At 34.2% G+C, this 19,980-nt stretch overlaps 1 protein-coding gene and 1 pseudogene across 1 annotated transcript; one reads left to right on the top strand and one right to left on the bottom strand.

Moving 5' to 3' along the window:
* The first annotated feature begins 1,012 nt into the window (after window positions 1-1,012).
* On the top strand, window positions 1,013-7,283 carry LOC116406311 (SWI/SNF complex subunit SWI3C-like). Its single transcript, XM_031890005.1, has 9 exons — window positions 1,013-1,030; window positions 1,155-1,723; window positions 2,111-2,652; window positions 3,556-3,919; window positions 3,996-4,072; window positions 5,058-5,194; window positions 5,660-5,733; window positions 5,835-5,995; window positions 6,395-7,283. Exons 2-9 carry the CDS (start codon window positions 1,477-1,479, stop codon window positions 6,887-6,889), a joined length of 2,097 nt encoding a protein of 698 aa, XP_031745865.1. The 5' UTR covers window positions 1,013-1,030; window positions 1,155-1,476; the 3' UTR covers window positions 6,890-7,283.
* Window positions 7,284-14,160: 6,877 nt separating this feature from the next.
* On the bottom strand, window positions 14,161-17,442 carry LOC116406305 (annotated as a pseudogene).
* Window positions 17,443-19,980: the final 2,538 nt, after the last annotated feature.

Here is a 19,980-nt window from a genome sequence, read left to right as displayed (position 1 = left end):
TATTCATCAATACCAAAATGCAATAAAGGTATTAAAATTTGAACATATTTGTATATTTTAAAATTTAATCCCAACTAATTCAAGCTATCATAAATCATCAATTATAATTAGGGTTCCCTTAGCACTTAGCGGACTTCGAGGATCAAAATAATCATTAACTTCAAACGTTTTCAACAATTTTTTTTTTTGCCCATTTAAATAATTACTTAATTAAATTTAACATAAATTAATTTAATGTTATATTAACATATGAAGGTGTAAAAGTATATATATATATACCCATACGTTAAATTATAAATTAAAAGTTGTATTAGTTTAAATTTTTAATTTTTTTTGCAAGCCGCGGTGAATTTGTTTTACTCTTCATTTTTTATTTGAGTAAAGTTAAATTATCAAATTTTCATAAGTCAATCAATTTAGAATTCTTATTAGGATTAATTCTACAAATTATCTTAGGTAGACATATTCGAATATTGTGTTAAAAGGATAAATAGACCATTTTAAAAAAAATTATAACTAAAAGTCTGTAAATATAATTTAGGAGTTAATGGATACAATTATAAATTTGACAGCATCTTTGTGTGAAATGAGTACTAAGTTTAGAATTCATAATTTAATCTATCATCAAAATTTAGAAGATTAAATTAATAGTTTCTTTTTATTTCATCCCCAACACTAAAAATTGATTTAGGGATTTGTAAATTTGACATTAGAAATATTGGGAGCACACACGCGCAACGCACGTGACGGTATTCTGTGAAGACGAAAAAAAGAAGAAAAAAGAGAAAAAAGAAAATGGTATTGAGAAATTGGTTCGAAGGAAGAGAGAAGAAAAACCAAAGCTCCGAGTCACAGAACCATGGAGAGAGAGGAATTTTAGTGAGAGAAAGAGAACGAAAAAGCCCTATTTCTCTCTCCTCTTCTTCCCCCATGCTTTCAATTTCGTAGCATAACAACAATCAACAGACCCCACAATTTCTCTTTCTGATTTTTCCTTCAAACAATGCCACCTTCCCTTCCTTCCCATCTGGTAACTTCTTCTTAACCTAACTCTCTCTCTCTCTCTCTCTCTCTCTCTTCAAACTTTCCCATCTTCAATTCTGTTTAAAGTTTGCTAATTTTTGTTGTTTTTTTTTTACTACAACCCATCCCAGGGTCTCGTGGAAAATGGCGGAAAAAGAAGAGGGATTCCCAAATTGGCCGTAGGAACAACTATTCCAACACTTTCAACAACGGTACTAACCGGCATGATGATGATGATGAAGATGAAGACCTTGTTGCTGCTGAAAATGACGAAATGGAACGTGATAACAATGATGACTCTGAGGACCCTCAGATTGGGCTTCACCCACGCCCAATTCCACTATTCAGGAGCCTGAACTACTGTCCGATGATAAATTTCGAGTTTCTGAGTTTCCTCAGGTTGTTAAACGGGCTGTTACTCGGCCTCATTCTTCTGTTTTGGCTGTTGTGGCAATGGAGAGGACAAATCAGTATGGCGAGAGTAAAGGGGTGCCTGGAAATTCCTTGATTTTGGAGAATGTGTCTTACGGGCAGCTTCAGGCACTGTCTGCTATGCCGGCGGATAGTCCGGCTTTGCTGGATCAGGAGAGGGTGGAGGCTGGGAATGCTGCCTATGTAATAACTCCGCCACCGATCATGGAAGGGCGTGGCGTGGTTAAGAGGTTTGGGAGTAGGGTACATGTTGTCCCTATGCACTCAGGTCTGATCCTCTCGTTCCCTTCAACTAATCTTTTGGGGGAAAACAATGTGCATTAGCATCGTACCTTATATTTGTTGTGGGATGAGTTCTATTTAGGGAATTTTAATTCAGTGGAATAGCTTGAATTCATAGATAATTATATTAAATTTTGTAGTTGTTAGTGTGATCAAATTTAAGTCGAGATCTGTGTGCATAGGAAAATTATAGTAGATTTTGTGTGTTAGTATTAGTATATGCAGGTAGAGTTTAATGCATCTACCGTCAATTTCTTTCTCCGGATTACTTGCACTGCACTTAATTGGAAAAAAGGGGGAGAGGAATATTATCTAACATGTTACATGCCTACAATAGATTTCTACTTTGTGACAATTGATTTTTCGGAAACAGATTGGTTTTCACCTGCCACGGTGCATCGACTTGAGAGACAAGTTGTTCCACATTTTTTCTCTGGGAAATTGCCTGACCGCACTCCTGAAAAGTATATGGAGATTCGAAATTTTGTTGTTGCCAAATACATGGAGAATCCTGAGAAAAGGGTCACAGTTTCAGATTGTCAAGGGTTGGTTGATGGTGTCAGTAATGAAGATTTAACTCGAATTGTTCGATTTCTTGATCATTGGGGTATTATTAATTATTGTGCTCCTACACCTAGCTGTGAACCATGGAATAGCAATTCATACTTGAGAGAAGATATGAACGGTGAGATTCATGTGCCATCAGCTGCTTTGAAGCCTATTGATAGCTTGGTTAAATTTGACAAACCAAAATGTAGGCTCAAGGCGGCTGATGTCTATTCGGCACTTCCATGCCGTGATGACATTGATGGTTTGTGTGATTTGGATAACAGAATTCGAGAGCGTCTAGCTGAAAATCATTGTAGCTCTTGTTCTCGGTCTGTTCCCATTGCATACTACCAGTCACAGAAGGAGGTTAGTTTCCATCACCATATGTACTCCATTGTTTTTCTGACTCAGGGTACCAGCATTATGAACCTTGTATATAGGCCTGAAAGAATTATGAAGCGTGTAAATGATAAATTCTAGAGACCTTGGGGTCTAGGCTATTCAATTTTGCAGGGGAAGAAAATGAGAGGAAATAGTATAGGTCTGTATGACTAGGCAGTTTTTTCCTCAAGCATATCGAAGTCTGTATTTTTGTAGTTGTTTCTTTCTTCTGACCTTGTTGAAGATTTTGCCAACTATTTTTCTTTCATAATTTTTTGATCTAGCATGTAAGACTTTGTTGCATATTTTTTCCACCTGAAATCTCTTTAAACTACATCATAACTGAACTTGCATCTACAGGATTTATTGTGTTTGATGGTGCACAAAAGAAGTCATGGGGATTAGCAATTGAATTAGAAGTTTTTAAACTTTCATCTCAGAGTAGAATTTCTAATCCTACCCACTGACCTCTGTCCTTTTCTAAGGCTGGTATATTGAGTTAGAACCATGTTTTTTTGGGGAAGACCGTTGGACCAATCAAACGTTGCTGGCTTTTAGGTTTCCATGGTCTTTTTTATTCTGCTTGATTGCATACAAAAGCTCTGTAATTCAAGTGTTTACTGGGGAAATCAAAAGATAGTATTTCATCTTTGAAGGAACATTAACGATGGTCAGGTAAAAGACAGTATTTTTGTTTTGGGAATCATGGGAAAGGGGCCTTTGCTTTCTATTAGGCGGAACATCGATCAAAGATTGGATCTTGAAGTCATATGAAATCTTTTACCTTCTGATAGTGCAAGATATTGCTTCTGATGCAGGACTTTTAGAAATTTTTTGAATTCTTTTGGATCCTAATTCTTTAATGACTTATTGGCATTCTTGTTACAGGTTGATGTTTTACTTTGCTCTGACTGCTTTCATGAAGGCAAATACGTTGCTGGCCATTCAAGCGTTGATTTTCTGAGGGTGGACATGGCGAAAGATTATGGTGAACTAGATAGTGAAAATTGGACTGATCAAGAAACTCTATTGCTTTTAGAAGCAATAGAATTGTATAATGAGAATTGGAATGAAATTACCGAACACGTTGGGTCCAAGTCTAAAGCTCAGTGCATTATACATTTTCTCCGCTTATCAGTGGAGGATGGCCTTCTAGAAAATGTTGATGTGCCTGGGGTTTCTCTCTCATCAAGTGCTTCACATGGAGGAGATAGTGAGAAGTCACGCTCAAATATGAACGGAAACATAGCAGGTATTTTGAACTTTTAACTGACAGCCTCTTCGTGACTTCTTGACATATTCTTTCTAAATATATTTTTATTTCTTAGGATCTTCCTCTCAAGATAATAAGGAGATGCACGATAGGCTTCCCTTTGCCAATTCTGGGAATCCAGTCATGGCGTTGGTATGTGCCCATTTCTTTGATGCTTTATACATCTTTCAGTTCATCAAGTAAGATTGAAGAATTAAATTGTTTCAGAACAATATTCAATTGCTATAATATTTCCTATATTTGCTGATATCTTGAGCGTCTGCCATCTAGTTCTTCAATCAAGTCAAAGTTTTGCTATCTACATCATTTTTTTTTTTTGGGGGGGGGGGGGGGGTGGATGATGTGCCATCATTACGTTGTGAGTGAATAACTTGTGAGTATTAGACCAGAAGAAGGATTACTGGTTGATGATTTGGAACAATGAGCATAGCACAATTTAGCAGGGAAAAGAGTGGTGAGGAGTGTTTGAAGCTGTTTCAGACCTGGAGTGAGCTAGTAGTAGTACTAGTATCGGTGGCTTGTGAGTAATAAGAATGTGCACAAGATAGGTAAAATCCAGAATCAAATGGTCAGTGGTTGGTAAGTTCAGGTTCTCTGATATCATAGTTTAAAGTATGGTGGTCTGTCGTCACAAGTCAATACAGAACTGGGTTAGGAGGTTCAGAGGATGTCTAGAAGATTAGTTGAGCAAGGTGCTCTTGAATTGACCTGACTCTCACTATTATTGTTGGAAAGAACTGAAAAGAAGGGCAGAAAATGTCAAGCTCTTTTCCTATCTTCTTATCTTAATTCTTACCTTCAACATGAATGCAAAATCATATGTTTAAATACAAATGCAAGCGAAGGGTTTCCATAAATTTTACAGTTGAGTCCAACCTATCTCAATAAATGCTAGACTGGGTAGTATCTTGACATATGCTTCTTTTTCCACCGTAGATGGCTTATCTTGATATGCCTTCAGAGCATTGCCTATATTCCAAGCTCTTTAATTTACAATTGACATATTATTCTGCTAAGAAGTCACTTCCATAGAGATATTGGACTCTTCATTTACAAAAATGAGAATTTCATTCTGTAAATAGGGTTGTAATTGATTTAACTATTGGATATTTGCAAGGTTGCTTTTCTCGCATCTGCTATTGGACCAAGAGTTGCTGCATCTTGTGCTCATGCATCCTTAGCTGCATTATCTGAGGACAGTGTAGCTTCGTCTGGGAGCATTTTTCATATGGAGGGTTCTGTCAACGCTAATAGGTAACTTTCATTTTCTTACTGATCATAAATGTTATATCACTTTGATATTTCATACGGTAGGGTTCTGTGCACCTTTGATATTTCATAACATCAATGAAATAGTCTCTTATAAATAAAAGGAAAAGAAAAAAAAAAGAAAAAAAGAAAAAAGTTGATGGATCACTAATAGTAATAGGTAAGTTTTATTTATTCAAGAGATGTCTTTCTTCCTACTGAGCACATAAAGGAGGTTGTGCATGCATGTGTATTTTACTGAGGAACAGGGAGGTAGAGTATAGCACATACTGCATCTAAACTAATGTTATATGCGAGACATTTTAGAGGATGAAACAGGTTCCTACTGGCTACTTCCCACTTCCCTGGAGATAATCCTATGAATGCTATTATGTATTATGATGCAGTTACACGGGTTTTATTTTAAATTATAATTTATTTGAAGATTGACATTTCTTTTCCAACATTAAGGATGAATGTGGATGCCAAACAAGCCAGAGAAGGTAGCTCCTATGGAGAACTTCCAAATTCAACCGATCGAAAAGGTTTGGTTTGAGACTTTTACTCATGCCAGTTCTCTTTCTTGACTAATGTTTAACAATTACTCTGAAATTTATTCAATATGTGTGGCATTGGCCAAATTCAGATGAGAACAAGGCAGAGACAGAAGCAACACTATTATCATCTGAAAGAGTTAAAGTTGCAGCAAAAGCAGGCCTTGCTGCTGCTGCAACAAAGGCAAAATTGTTTGCTGACCACGAAGAACGAGAAATCCAACGACTGTCTGCTAATATTATAAATCATCAGGTACCGCAGCTATAATTTTTAGTAGAAGTTGTCGACATTTTTTGCTTAATCATTCAGAACTATGTCTTATAAGTTGATGTTCTGCTTCAAATCTACATTTTTAGTTTGTTGGACACATGTCCGATGTATGTTCATGCTTCCTAAGAAATGACTGACGGAGGGTTCTGAACATGCATGCATTATATTGACCATTTTCTCCCAAAATTTCCTGTCCTTACTTTTGCATCTAAATGTGTCAGTTTTTATTGGTTAAAAGCCTGTTCGCAAGTTTAGGCCACATACTTTTCTAATTCAGATAGAACGACGGTCTTGTTTGTTGGAAAGGTTTGAGATTGAAACTATGTATTTCACTTGTAAAAAGAGGTTGATGTCTCCGTTTTATCTAAATTTATGCAACAGTTAAAGAGACTGGAGCTGAAGCTGAAGCAGTTTGCAGAAGTAGAAACCTTCTTGATGAAGGAATGCGAACAAGTTGAGAGGACAAGGCAGAGGTTTGTTGCAGAGCGAGCAAGAATGTTAGGTGTCCAATTTGGACCTGCTGGAGTTACGCCACCTGCGAGTTTACCAGGGGTTATCCCTTCCATGGTAGTAAACAACAGCAACACAAACAGTAGGCCGAATATGATCTCACCTCCAGCTTCACAGCCGAGTGTTTCAGGGTACAGCAACAACCAACAACCACTTCACCCCCACATGTCATATATGCCTCGACAGCCGATGTTTGGTTTGGGACAAAGACTACCCTTATCGGCAATTCAGCAGCAGCAGCAACAACAACAACTGCCCTCGACAACTTCTTCTAATGCCATGTTCAATGGTCCAAGCAATGCACAGCCTTCTCTCAGTCATCCAATGATGAGGCCTGTTACTGGATCCAGCTCTGGCCTAGGCTGAATTTGGAAGAAAGATTACTTGAATTAATTGATTTCCTCTGAAGGTTGATTTGTTCGACGATGAAAAAGAAAGAGGGGCAGATAAAATAGGAAATGATAATGTTCCATGAGAGAGATTTGTTCATTTGTCTAACCTTTCTTTTTGGGAGCAAAAAGAAGGGAAATTAACCTGAGGCCATAGTAGGGATTGTAATTTGTAATTGCATTCAATTAGATGTAAAAAGAACAAAAGAGAAAAGAGGAAAAGGGAGAAGGTTAGTTGTTTAAGTTGAAAAAAAAAACCATTTATGGAAGTGCTTCCATTCTTCTTTTTCTTGGTAATTTACACCTTGGATGTGCTTTCCCTTGATGTTGATGTTTAGAAGAATTAGTTATGGTGAATTTTTCATTTTCCCTTTTACTTCCCTTGTTGTCCATATCTAACTTTCACATTATTAAGATTTCAATTCTACGGATATATTTATAATACTTTACAAGTTATTATTAGCACAACTTATAAACTAATTTACATGAAAAAAACTAAGATATTTTTACTTCTAAATTTATTGTTAGTACTCGTATTTGACAAAGTAGATGACAGTTGCTTTTATGTTTTACTAGCACTTATAAAAGATACTGAGAATATTAGGCAATGTTTAATAACGATGCCTAACACTTCAATTTATAGATAATGTATTAACGTATATTTTCATCCTTGCAAATTCTTTTGATACCAAAAGAAACAAGATGCATTATTATGAATTAGAGTAACTCACAAAAACTTCAAAAAAACTCTGGCTAAATTGTGTAAATATTTTGTTTCATCATGCTTAATTTGAAAATATCATTTTATTTTATTGTTATTATTGTAATATTTATGACTATTGTCAATTTTTACATTCTCTTCCTCAAGTACTAATTAAGGAAGAAAAATGTGAAACCTGAATATGAATTCACTTCTACTTCTTCCTGCCATGCTAAGATTGTTGAGATGTGTAAAAAAATTTCAAAGCATTGATTCCTAAAATCAAAAGTTCAAAATCTACAAACAAAGTGAACTTTTTTTAAACATTATTATTTTTTTCATAGTATATATACATATTTTTTTGATTTAATTATGACGTTTCAACTTAATAAGGTAGACCAACAACAAAATTATACTGAAGCATATGCACATTTTCAACTAAAATTAACTCTTAATTTTAGTTACTCATTAATTTTATGAAATTGACCCAAATAAAATCCCACCACAATGAAACACAATCTTAGATTTTATTCTTTTTATAACATACTAAGTAATTTATGGGGTTTTATAAGAAAATCCTATGATTGCAAAAATCACAATACAATTAGGGATTTAGAGCTTCCTATTTCTACACAACAACTTAAAGCCACAGTCTCTTCAAATCCACTAAACCAAAAAGCCCAAAAACCAAGCCCATTCAGTATCACCAGCTAGATGGGCCGCAACGTCTCTTAAGGCCCAATCAAAATAGCCCAAAACCTGCCCATTCGGTATCACTTGTCGGACGGGGAGACGATTGGTACGACGAGAACGACGACGGCGACGACGAAACTGAATATCGGAACGGCGAAATCGACTTCCGACTGGAAACCGACCAGCGAGACAAAGTGTCCAAGTCAGAGGAGTAATCCGGTTCGGGTAATTTCCGGCTGACGGACTTGCGGGGGACTTCCGGTTCGGCAAAGGCGATGGAAGCAACCAGAGGACGAGACTTGCTCGGATCGGACGAACCGCCAGCGTCGGACTGGGTTCGAGGAGACGAGTGAAGAGAATTTGGAGGATGGGGGAAATGGGAAACAGAGGAGGAGGTTTCAGCTTTGACGGACGGTGGTGTTGAGGGGGGAGAGTGAGTTGGTGAGTGGCGGAGGCGGTGATGGTTTCTGGGGACGCCGGGTTTAATCTCCCATTTGAAAGAACGGCAGCGTGCCTGCCGGTAAAATTCATCGGTGTCTCCATTGGTAAGAAATGGAGGTGGAAGGGGAAGTGGAAGTGGGGCTTATTATGTAGGGGAAATTGAAAATCTTCGCGAAATCAGAGGCAATGAGATGGTTTTTTCTTTTTTGACTTTGAATTCTTAGGACATAATTATCAAAAAGACAAAAATGCCTACCATTTACAGTTTTGAGTTTACACAAAGACAAATTTATTTTATTCAAATCTCATAAATTTCAATAATGTCAGTGATGTTTGTTCCCTGCATGTTTTTAGAATCAATCATCAAGTTTTTAAGCTCATGATTGTTGTTTCTTTCTCTAATCATTTGATTATTGGTTTTTTAATATCAAGCTTATTAGTAACGAATAGCAAGGTTATGTACGTATAGTTGACTTCAACAATTGTGTGATAAGTCGTGTATGTGAAGCAGCTTAATTAAGATAGATTCATCACTATAGGTTGGTTTCATGCAAGTGTTCTAGTCATTGTTGCATGTGTCAATGGACAAGATTTCCAAACTAAAGATTAAAGTTATTGTATGTATGGTAAATGAGTCAAATTCACACTTTGATTCTAACTTGTTGAATTTTTTTGTTATGTTTGAAAAAGAAGTTATATATTAATCAACTGAAACATCAAATATTGTTTTATGGCAATGACATGCAAATTGTTGTTTAAACATCAATTTGGATGATGTTTGATTTACAAATTTAAGTTTGATGTAAATTTATAGTAATTTTGTCAAGAAACAACATATTCTATTAAGTTATGTTGGATAAATGTTTATATTGGTCTGACTTAAGTACCTTTGAGTTTATGACATAATTATTATGTACAATGTATGTTTTGATAGTGATAATTACATGCGCATCTAGTTAAGTTAGACTTTCTAATAAAGTTAGACTTTCTAATTGAGAAATTAGATAGCTGACTACATAAATTGAAGACGATTTCATAGTGATGGTCTCTGTAATCTAGAATTCAGAAAATTATCTTTTATCATATTTGAGTCAAAGCAATGTTGCATATTTATATAGAGAATAAACTAAACCCTAGAGACTATGTAAAATTACAATAAAGGACATATGTATATATATATATATCATAACACTCCCCCTCAAGCTGGAGCAAATATGTCGATCATGCCCAGCTTGTTGCACAGATAGCTTATCCTTGTTCCATTTAAAGCTTTAGTTAGAATATCTCCCAATTGTTCTCCGGTCTTCACATATCCTGTGGACACCAACCCATCTTGGATTTTCTCACGAATGAAGTGACAATCCACCTCAATATGTTTAGTTCGTTCATGAAATACTGGATTAGATGATGAAGTGCAGCTTGATTATCACACCATAATTTAGCTGGCACGGTAATACTGAAGCCTATCTCAGATAATAGTTGGTGAATCCATACTATTTCACACACAGATTGTGCCATAGCTCTATATTCTGACTCAGCACTCGAACGAGAAACAACATTTTGTTTCTTACTCTTCCATGAAACTAAGTTTCCACCTACAAAAACACAATATCCAGAAGTCGATCTCCTATCCTCACGAGACCCCGCCCAATCAGCATCAGAAAAACATTCAACTCTCGTATGTCCATGATCTTTGTATAGGATCCCACGTCCAGGAGCAGCTTTTAGATAACACAAAATCTGCTCTACTGCAGCCCAATGATCCACTGTAGGGGAAGACATGAATTGACTTACAACACTTACAGAATATGCAATGTCTGGTCGAGTCACTGTTAAGTAGTTCAACTTCCCAACTAATCTCCTATATCTCTCAGGATCTTTACATAATTCTCCTTCTTTAACAAGTTGCTGATTTGGCATCATTGGAGTGCCACTTGGTTTGGCGCCTAATTTTCCTGTTTCAGACAACAAATCAAGTACATATTTTCGTTGAGACAAATAAATACCTTTCTTGCTTCTCATCACTTCAATGCCCAAAAAATATTTCAATTGGCCCAAATCTTTTGTATAAAACTGACCCTGAAGGAAAGTTTTGAGAGACGAAATACCCAATGCATCATTTCCAGTAATAACAATATCATCAACATATACAACTAGTAGAACTATACCCTTCTCAGATCGGCGATAGAAAACTGAATGATCAGATGTACTCTTCTTCATACCAAAGCATACAAGGGCTTGACTAAACTTACCAAACCACGCACGAGGACTCTGTTTCAAACCATACAGAGATTTTCGAAGGCGACATACTTTATCACTCTCCCCCTGAGCAACAAACCCTGGTGGTTGTTCCATATAAACTTCCTCTTGAAGATCACCGTGAAGAAAAGCATTCTTAATGTCAAGTTGATGCAACGACCATTTATTGGTAGCAGCCATGGAAAGAAATAGGCGAATGGAAGTTAACTTGGCAACCGGAGAGAATGTATCTGAATAATCAGTGCCATAGATTTGAGCATAACCTTTGGCAACAAGGCGAGCCTTTAAACGAGCCACTGTTCCATCAGGATTCATCTTGACAGCAAACACCCATTTACAACCAATGGCCTTCTTTCCTGCAGGACGAGATACCAAATCCCAAGTACCATTATCATCTAAAGCAGTCATCTCCTCAATCATTGCATTTTGCCAGCCAGGATGAGACAAAGCTTCATGAACAGAGTTAGGAATAGATGTGGACTCAAGAGACGTAATAAACGCATATGTGGAGGGAGATAACTGGTGATAGGAAATAAAGGAAGAAACGGGGTAAGTACACTTGCGTTTACCTTTGCGAAGAGCAATGGGAAGATCATCACTTGGCGCTGGATCACATGATGAAGGAAGCATTGATGGAGGACATGAGTCTGAAGGTTGTGGTGGAGGTCGGGGAGTAGACTTGAGAAATCAACGGGCGGGAAGGAGGCACATCAGTAGACAAGGATGGTGTGGGAGAGGTAACCTCATATATAAAAAGATTGTCATCCTCCCCCTGACACAAACTCGATGGTGATGAAGTAAAGGGTGTATCTTCAAAAAAGACAACATCAGGCGAAACCAGATACCTTTTAAGGGTAGGACAATAACAACGATAACCCTTTTGAACACGTGAATAACCCAAGAAGATACACTTCAAGGATTTGGAATCTAACATGTTTAATAATGTTTTAATGAAATTCTCAACGCCTAACTAAATCACTTAAATTATCATTTGTCTAAATTGTCAGCTAAATAGGCACAACATTTAAAAGTCAAGAATCAGTTTGTAAATGTTGGTGCTCATATATAGTTTGTTTAGGTGCACTTGGTGTCTCAATATTTTCCAAGCTAACTTAAGCAAGAGACCTTTGCTGTGATGTCAAAGTATACTGCACTTTCACACGCTTAAATTAGTATTATAAGTGGATAATTCAACTAAGCACAAAAAAAAAAAAAATCAGATATCTCTCTTTTGTGATGATTGAATGTGGTCATTTATAAGCTAATCCTCTGACATATGTCCATAATTGCATGTGATGTAGGAGTTAAGGACGTTTATGGTGCTTTAGGCTGTAGAATGCTATTTCAGTCCCAGCTCAGCTATGTTTCGATTTGTATATACATTTATTGACTCGGTTGATCCACACAAAAATTTCAAGATATCGACATTTACTTTTAACATGGGTCCCTCTCTACTCTTTTCCAATACTCTCGAGACCTGGACATACACATAAACTTTGAGCCTTGACTTGAACAAACATAACCTCTAACATAATATACTTAATATAAATGAAAATGTTTTGGATTTGATCTAACCCTATGAAATTTAATATTTAGAGCATAAGCAGAGGCATTGAAAACATGTCAAAAAGTTTGTTGTCATTATGCTAACACTACAAGCAATCATGAATACCACAAAAGTCAAAATTGTTGGAACCAAAACAAACAAACGTCACAACTTTTTTTTTTTCTTTCTCTTCTTTGGTATTTGATAGGGAACTACTTTTTTCAATACAATTGTTTATAAGCTAGCATTATTAACTCAATTGAGTTTCACCCATTTGCAATGAAAATTCTATTATAGTTCAATCCTAATTTCGCCATCATTCCAAATGTAATTTAATTGTGTTTACTTAAAAGGCATTACGTTTGGTTTGTTTACAAATTCTTTTTAAATTATGATTGATTCACTTTTATATTGAGGTAAGGGATTTGAATCACATCTTTTTTGGTTCTAAGCATTTGATCAATTAAGGTCTGGTTAGTATATTGATATAATATTTAATTTACAATAACTTATCAATTTAGTTTTATTTCTTAAATTTATTAGTGTGTGCTAATCTCTTTCCTATATCTTAAAAGACATTAGCGATGATATACATTATAGATGGATCATATCCAATATTTTAGTCAATTGAATGATGATTCCATTGGGAAGAAATGATATATATAGAATGGTCCACAAGAACATTTCTCAAATTGTGGAATACAAAAGGGGAAGGTTGTGCACTTTGAATGGTGCCTTAAAGGCACAGAATGCATAGAATTTTCATATGCAAGAATTATGCACATGTGTGGACTTCCAATGGTGTGCCCATAAAGTAGACTTTTCCATATGAAAATAATTAGGCAATTCACATTTTCCATGGAAATTCAAATTGATATCCAAAATGCCCTAAACAAGATTTTCCATTTATAGAAAAAGATTGGTTGGATGATGAGAAAACATTTCTTCCTTATAAAAACTTATATTATAAAGTTTGTTATTCTCATTAATTCACTGTCACATCAACATATTCTAATATTAATATTCGATCTAACAACTTGTGCATCGCGTGCATGTATTTGTTTTTATCCATTTCACTTCTATCAAAAATACACAAGAAAAAAAAAGTGTATATTTTAATTGCCAAGTATAAAGATAGAGATAGATAGAGAGGAAGGAAATAAACTGTATAGATAGTATGAAATTTTTCAAAAGTGTAAATGCATAAGACCGAGACGTCTTAAATTTTTATTTTAAGCCTATAGACAAATCAAAACCAAAAGTATATGAAATAAAGTAATAATTAAACCAAACAGAAAAGAATGGAAAAGTAGGAAATTCTTAAAAGATGAAACTTTCCATATAAATACTCTTAACTTCCTCAGAAAATAGGTAAAGTTGCAATCTTGGGATTGAAACTTATGGATCTTTTAGATTCACAATTTACAGAACTCTCCTTTCATGGGTGCTTGATTACTTTACTTTTACTACTTACTCAACAACAACAGTAGTTAAAAACAATGGATAAACTTTACTAAACCAGTACAAAAGTTACTGAAATTTAAAAGAGATTTGACAGTAGCAATTGCGTAATTGGTGGCAGTTGTTCTTGTTCTCGTTCTTGCCAGTGGAGCAAACTGTAATGATATTAATAACAAAGGTAAAATTTTCAATAGAATCAGTAGGTTGTTTGAAATGGCTTAATTGACTTAGAATCTTGAATAACTCCAGCTACTGATCCAGCTGCTGCTGCAATGCTAATTATAAGGCAAGCCATGCTAAGAATTTGGAGGCTAATCCATCTTGTGCTCCATTTTGGGATTTCTTTTGTGCAATGTACATTTCAACAGGCAAATAGACAGTCAGAGGCCAAAATCCCAAGGCTCCTAGAAGTCCGACGATGTCGTTGAAGAATGGAGGAGCATCGAGACAAGGGTGGTGATGATCACAAAGATTGTCCTCCAAACTAGCCTAAAGAGGTTGAGTTTGAAGGGACGAAAGCCGGGGATTGGGATGTTGATGTCTTCATTGATGAATTTGCTATCTGGGAATCGGCTTGATGCGTTTTTCTCAATGAAGGCAAAGAGGGTTGACAAAAGACTTGGTATGCACCGACGAGATGGACTACGATGGCTACATTGGCTATGTCAAGAAGCCAATATGGGTTGTAGAAGCCGAAACCGGTGAGGAGGTTGCCAGGAGCAAGGTCCCCAAAGGCTGCATATCCCAACAGCCACAAAGCATGTAGAAAACCGTTGTCACTGCTACACTAAGAAAAGTGGCTTTCTTCATTTTTTGGCTTCTGATGGAGGGGCTTTGATTGTGTCCTGTTTGAAATAAAAACACCATACTTTTCAACTCATGGATCATTAACATTTTTCGACTTCTGTAGAACCTTTGATGATTCTAAAAGAAGCATTAAAACAAAATCAACACTTCTACTGCATGCAAAACTGGGACGAGAAACAAAGATACATTATCAAATGAATGCTTCTTAAAGAAAACGTGAAACAAAATCATTTCTTGAAAAACCATCGTTTATGTTTCCCAAAACTGGAAAGTGGAAATGAGAAACAGTAAACGAGAAAGAAAACAGACATTAAACGAGTACTTCTAAAAGAAAAATCGAAAGATAATCACTTATTGAAAGACCATCACTTCTGTTTCTCAATCAAGGAAGAAGAAAAAAAAGAAACGGTATCAAATTGAGACAAAACAATTTCTCGAAAGACCAACAATTCTGTTTCTCAAAACTTGAAACAAAAAACAACAACAAAAATTGCCAATCTGATATTCCTAAGAGATCATAGATTCAAATCTCCACTTGAGTGAAGAACTAATGATGACATAATTAGTTATACCTGAATTTCAATGAGGATAATGGAAAAGAGTAAGCAAAAGCCATGTCACCAAGGGCTTGGAAGCTCCTCCATATTTTTTGAGACTCAGTGACACTACCAATACTAACTCCTGTTAAACTCCCCTTGAATTTTCCATTATCTGAAGATAAATAAAATTATATTTATTATTTACCATATAATAATCATAGGTAAAAGAAATAATAATAATAATGATAATAAAGAAATGAACCTGTAACTTGAATGATTCCAAGAACAAGACCAATTATGGAGTAAGTAAAAGACATAACAGCAGCAACAATGGAGAGCCACCATAATTGATCAAAATCTGGAATTTGTGATAAGAAAATTTCCATAATTCCAAATGAAATCATATATGGATTGCTGTTCATATGACAAGGATTTTTCCCTCCACTTTTGTGGAAGCAGTTTGATCTTTTAATTGCCCTGTTCAAAACCCAAAATTAATTCATTCATTAATCCGAACACTCCCTTAAAATAAGCAAAATTTACTTCTAAGTTTGTAAATATTATTTAACAAGTTTGCTATTTAAGATTTTTAAAAAATTAATAAAAGGAATGAAAAATTGATACTAACATCATGCTTATGGATGAGGCTATTGTGTATCCAATTGCTACTCCAAAAAGATTAACATATTAACCCACACAGCTTCACCTTAAACCCACCTGTGACAAAAATTAAGTAAATTAAAAAACCAAAATTATATTCAATATTAAAAATATATATATAATTTGTTCAATTTCAATTGGGAAATTTTGTTCTTAAAAAATAATTTCATTGTACCAAACACGTTTTAAAAAGAAAATAATGAAAAACATATTTTTTCTTCTTTTTATGTTTTGTTTTTTAATTTTTAAATAAAATTCTTCCTTTCATTTCTTTTTTTGCTATTGCATCACCAACCACACAAAAACCTTTTGTTCTTAGCTTTTCAAAAAATTTACTAAAATTTTCACAACCTTTGCAAAATTAATTGGTACTAAGTAGTATGTGTATACTTTATAATTTAATTTTTTTGAAGAAAAAAAAACCATACATAGAAACATATATTGCTTTTTATTTTTTAAAATTAGTCTAAAAACACAATTCCTTTTCTACTAATGCTTTTTAAAAATAAATTACCAAAAAATAACTCTAGGCTAAACACAATTTCATTTCTACTAGAATTTTAAAAAAAAATGGAGAAATTTGAGAAGTAAGAAAATAGATTAAATCATGAAAAAAAATTGGGGGAAAAAAATATAACCTTTAAAAAAAAAAAACAAAAAAATAAACAGTTACCAATAGTGGCAAAAATGATTTTTCAAACGTCTCTTAATCACCATTATTATTATTATTTTCAAAATAGTTAGAATATAAATTTATGCAAAACTCCGTAACGGAGATGGACGGTGGTTATTCCTACCGAGGTTATTTTCGGACGGCGTCCATGTAAGTATAGTTCCTCTTGCCGTTAACGGAGTCACCCGACCGGTAGCAGGCAGCGAGAAGCGTAGAAGTATAGTAAGTCACAAACGAAAACAACATCATCACGACGGGTCCGGCCACCCAACCAAGCTGCGCCGTCGCCCAAGCTAACGACAAAACCCCCGACCCAATAACCGCGGTTATAATATGAGCACTTGCAGTCCAAACAGTCCCTATTCCACAAACAAAAAAAAAATGAAAATCTCAAATTCCAATTTTTTTCTTTTTTTTAAAAAAATAAATAAATAACCTGGCAACTGTACGACATACCAGTTCGCTTGGGCGGCCATCGTCGTCGAAGGCAGTATCGCAGCGGAGGCGGGTGGGGAGGAGCAGAAATGTTGAGGGAATGATGGTGGTGATTGTTAGCCATGGAAAAGATTGAAAAGCCGAAAAGGCCCTTTTAAGAGGAAATGGGTGTAGGAGTTGGAAAGGGGGTTGAGAGTGTAATTTTGGAAAATGTGTTTTGTATGTATGTATGTAATTAAGATTTGTGTTTGTGTGTTTGTTCCCTGTCCCGAAGTCACAGGGCGGTTTAAAAGTACTGACACTAAAACTGCGCCATCGACACAACCTTCAAGGATTTTTCAACAAAAACTTCAAATGGACTTTAATTCAATTAAAACTCCAAAAGCTTCAAATCAAAAATGGAGTTTTTCTCTTTCTTTTGCTTTATAATTAATTATATGATGAAGATGGAAGAGAGGGTGAAGGGATTATTTATAAGTGGTGAAAGGAAGGTGTGAAAACCACGTGGCTATATGTGGGACCATTGCCATCTCCTTCTTCCTAAACTCAATTATAAATAATACTTTCAACCTTTTCCAAAATAATATACATAAATACTTTTTTTTTTCTTTTATTAAATTACCATTCTAAAAACTTGGTTATACCAATATTAGTAGGTCATAAGCTCGAGAATGAGAATCTTGAAATGGTTTCAATATGTTGAAGCGCCAGTTATGCTTTTAACTATTAATCAAACACACGAGTATTATTGTAAGTTGGGAGTCCAAATATTTACTATTCAAAATACATATATTAAATTTTAAAATATAAGAGTAAGATAATATTAGTATTAAAAGGAAAATTGAGAGGTTTGGATATTTACAAATAATATTAGCAGTTTTATGGAAAAGTAAAAAGATAATTTAGAAAGAAGAAGAACAACAATATATTTTTGTCATGTAGTCGGTTTTTAATTTCATCTCCCAAACACTCGCCCTCATCCAGTTCGAGCACTCATGTCCATTAACTGCAACGATGGGAAAGATAAGCATAAAGAGTACTCTCGAGATGTGTTCTTAATTTCTTTTCTTTCTATTCATTTTTTATTTCACCTTTTTTTTTTTCATTCTATTTCTTTTTCTTTTAAATAATTGTTTTGAAGTCATATCTTTATCTTATCACAATTCATCTCTTCTCTATCCATTTTATTTTTTCTTTTTACGCTTTATAACAAATATCAAGTAAATTAAGGGTTGTTTTCCTATTAACAAATATATCAATTTATTTATATATATAGGAAAATATGGTTGGTTGTCAATCATACACATTAATACTTGGTGTGAGAAAACCTCACACTTCTATTGTTGGAAATAGGTAAAAATATAAATTAAAAATACAATAATTTAGTAATGAGAAAAAACTACAAATTATAAAAAAGTTCATTATATAAAAAATTACTACAATCACACGCAATAATCTTCTCGCTTTTGAAATCAATCACAAGATCACTTTCTCTAAGCTTTTAATTCATACATTTTCTTCAACTAAAATATAAAGAATTTAAAAGAAACTTAATACAAAATTGTAAGTTTACAACTCATCTCAAATTTTCAATTTAATTTTATCATTAACCTTCATATCTGTCAGTGTATACAATCATTTTATTTTTTAACAATTTTACAATATTGATGAGGGTGCCAATTCTAACAAATTTATTTTCTTAAGAAAATAATAATAAAATAGCAATAATAAAAACAAAATCAAAACCAACTTCCTAGTTTTCATCGCTGTCAACTCTAAATTAGCAACCTCTTTACTAACATTTACTGCTCTATTAAAGGTTTCTTTTCCATTTTCCTATTCTTTTAATAATAAGAAAAAAATTGGTGAGAAAAAAAGAGATTCAAAAAAGATACTTTGGCAATTAATAATATGGTAGAAATGAATGCTCCTATTTAGACTTTTTTCTCAAATGTTGTGAGAGTGAAAAGTGAAACTTCATATCGGATGTATTTAAGATGAGTTAATTGGGCAACTTTCAAATAAAACTAAATTACAAATATATCCCTACGTTTCTCCATTATTTCAAAAGAGTACATTCTTTTTTTTCCTATATTACAATATTACCCTTTCACTTTTCATTCATCTTTAGAAAATGCTGATAAAATTTAGAATTGTAAAGTACATCGTCCATTTGGATTGACCTTTTTAGTGTTTTAAAATAATTATTGTTTTGCACGTTGGAACGTATATTTTAAAACTTAGAAAGTCAATCTTAGAATTCTTGTAATACTAGTAGCAATGAGTTAGTTAGAAATTGATATATAAGCTTACTATGTTGTTTTCTTGTTATAGTCACGTTCGTTTAGGTTCCAATGTCTATTTGAAATTTTGATATGTTCCTACTCTAGTAAATTTTAATAACGGTGATGATGGACGACAATAAATTTAACCCTTTTATGGAGAATAACTAATTGGCCATGTTTATAAATTTAGATATTAAGTTAAAATTGTTTTTGGTTTAAATAGTTAAATTCAATGGTTCACTTAAAAGTATTGGATTAGAAAGGGAAGGAATGTAGTCAAGTCAAGGTGATTATTGAATAAGAAAAGTAATTGGCGAAGCCTTCTTCTTCAAAATACAAGTAAGAAAAAGATGTAAGGGCAAATTGATTGCATGATCTTATAAATTGTACATGAGAATGTGATCTTTGGTTTCATTCTTCACGTCTCCCTATTTGTCTTCCTCACTCATATTGTATGGTTCAAATGAAATATAGATAAGAATTAAGGACATTAGTTTTAATAATATGTTTTCTTTCTTTTGTCATTATTCGGTTTATATTCGTTGTCCTTATTAATATTGTCTTCTTCT

The sequence above is a fragment of the Cucumis sativus genome, unplaced genomic scaffold (genome assembly GCF_000004075.3).
Source record: "Cucumis sativus cultivar 9930 unplaced genomic scaffold, Cucumber_9930_V3 scaffold85, whole genome shotgun sequence".
NCBI lineage: Eukaryota > Viridiplantae > Streptophyta > Magnoliopsida > Cucurbitales > Cucurbitaceae > Cucumis > Cucumis sativus.
The sequence above is the reverse complement of the archived record's forward strand: the minus strand, read 5'-3'. Positions and strand labels throughout refer to the sequence as shown.

What these genes read in the sequence shown, in the direction of transcription:
- LOC116406311 (XM_031890005.1), top strand. Translation starts at nt 1,477, where the DNA reads ATGGAGAGGACAAATCAGTATGGCGAGAGTAAAGGGGTGCCTGGAAAT. An exon ending in ACTACCAGTCACAGAAGGAG is followed by an intron (nt 2,653 to 3,555) that starts GTTAGTTTCCAT and finishes TTCTTGTTACAG; the next exon opens with GTTGATGTTTTACTTTGCTC. An exon ending in TATGAACGGAAACATAGCAG is followed by an intron (nt 3,920 to 3,995) that starts GTATTTTGAACT and finishes TTTATTTCTTAG; the next exon opens with GATCTTCCTCTCAAGATAAT.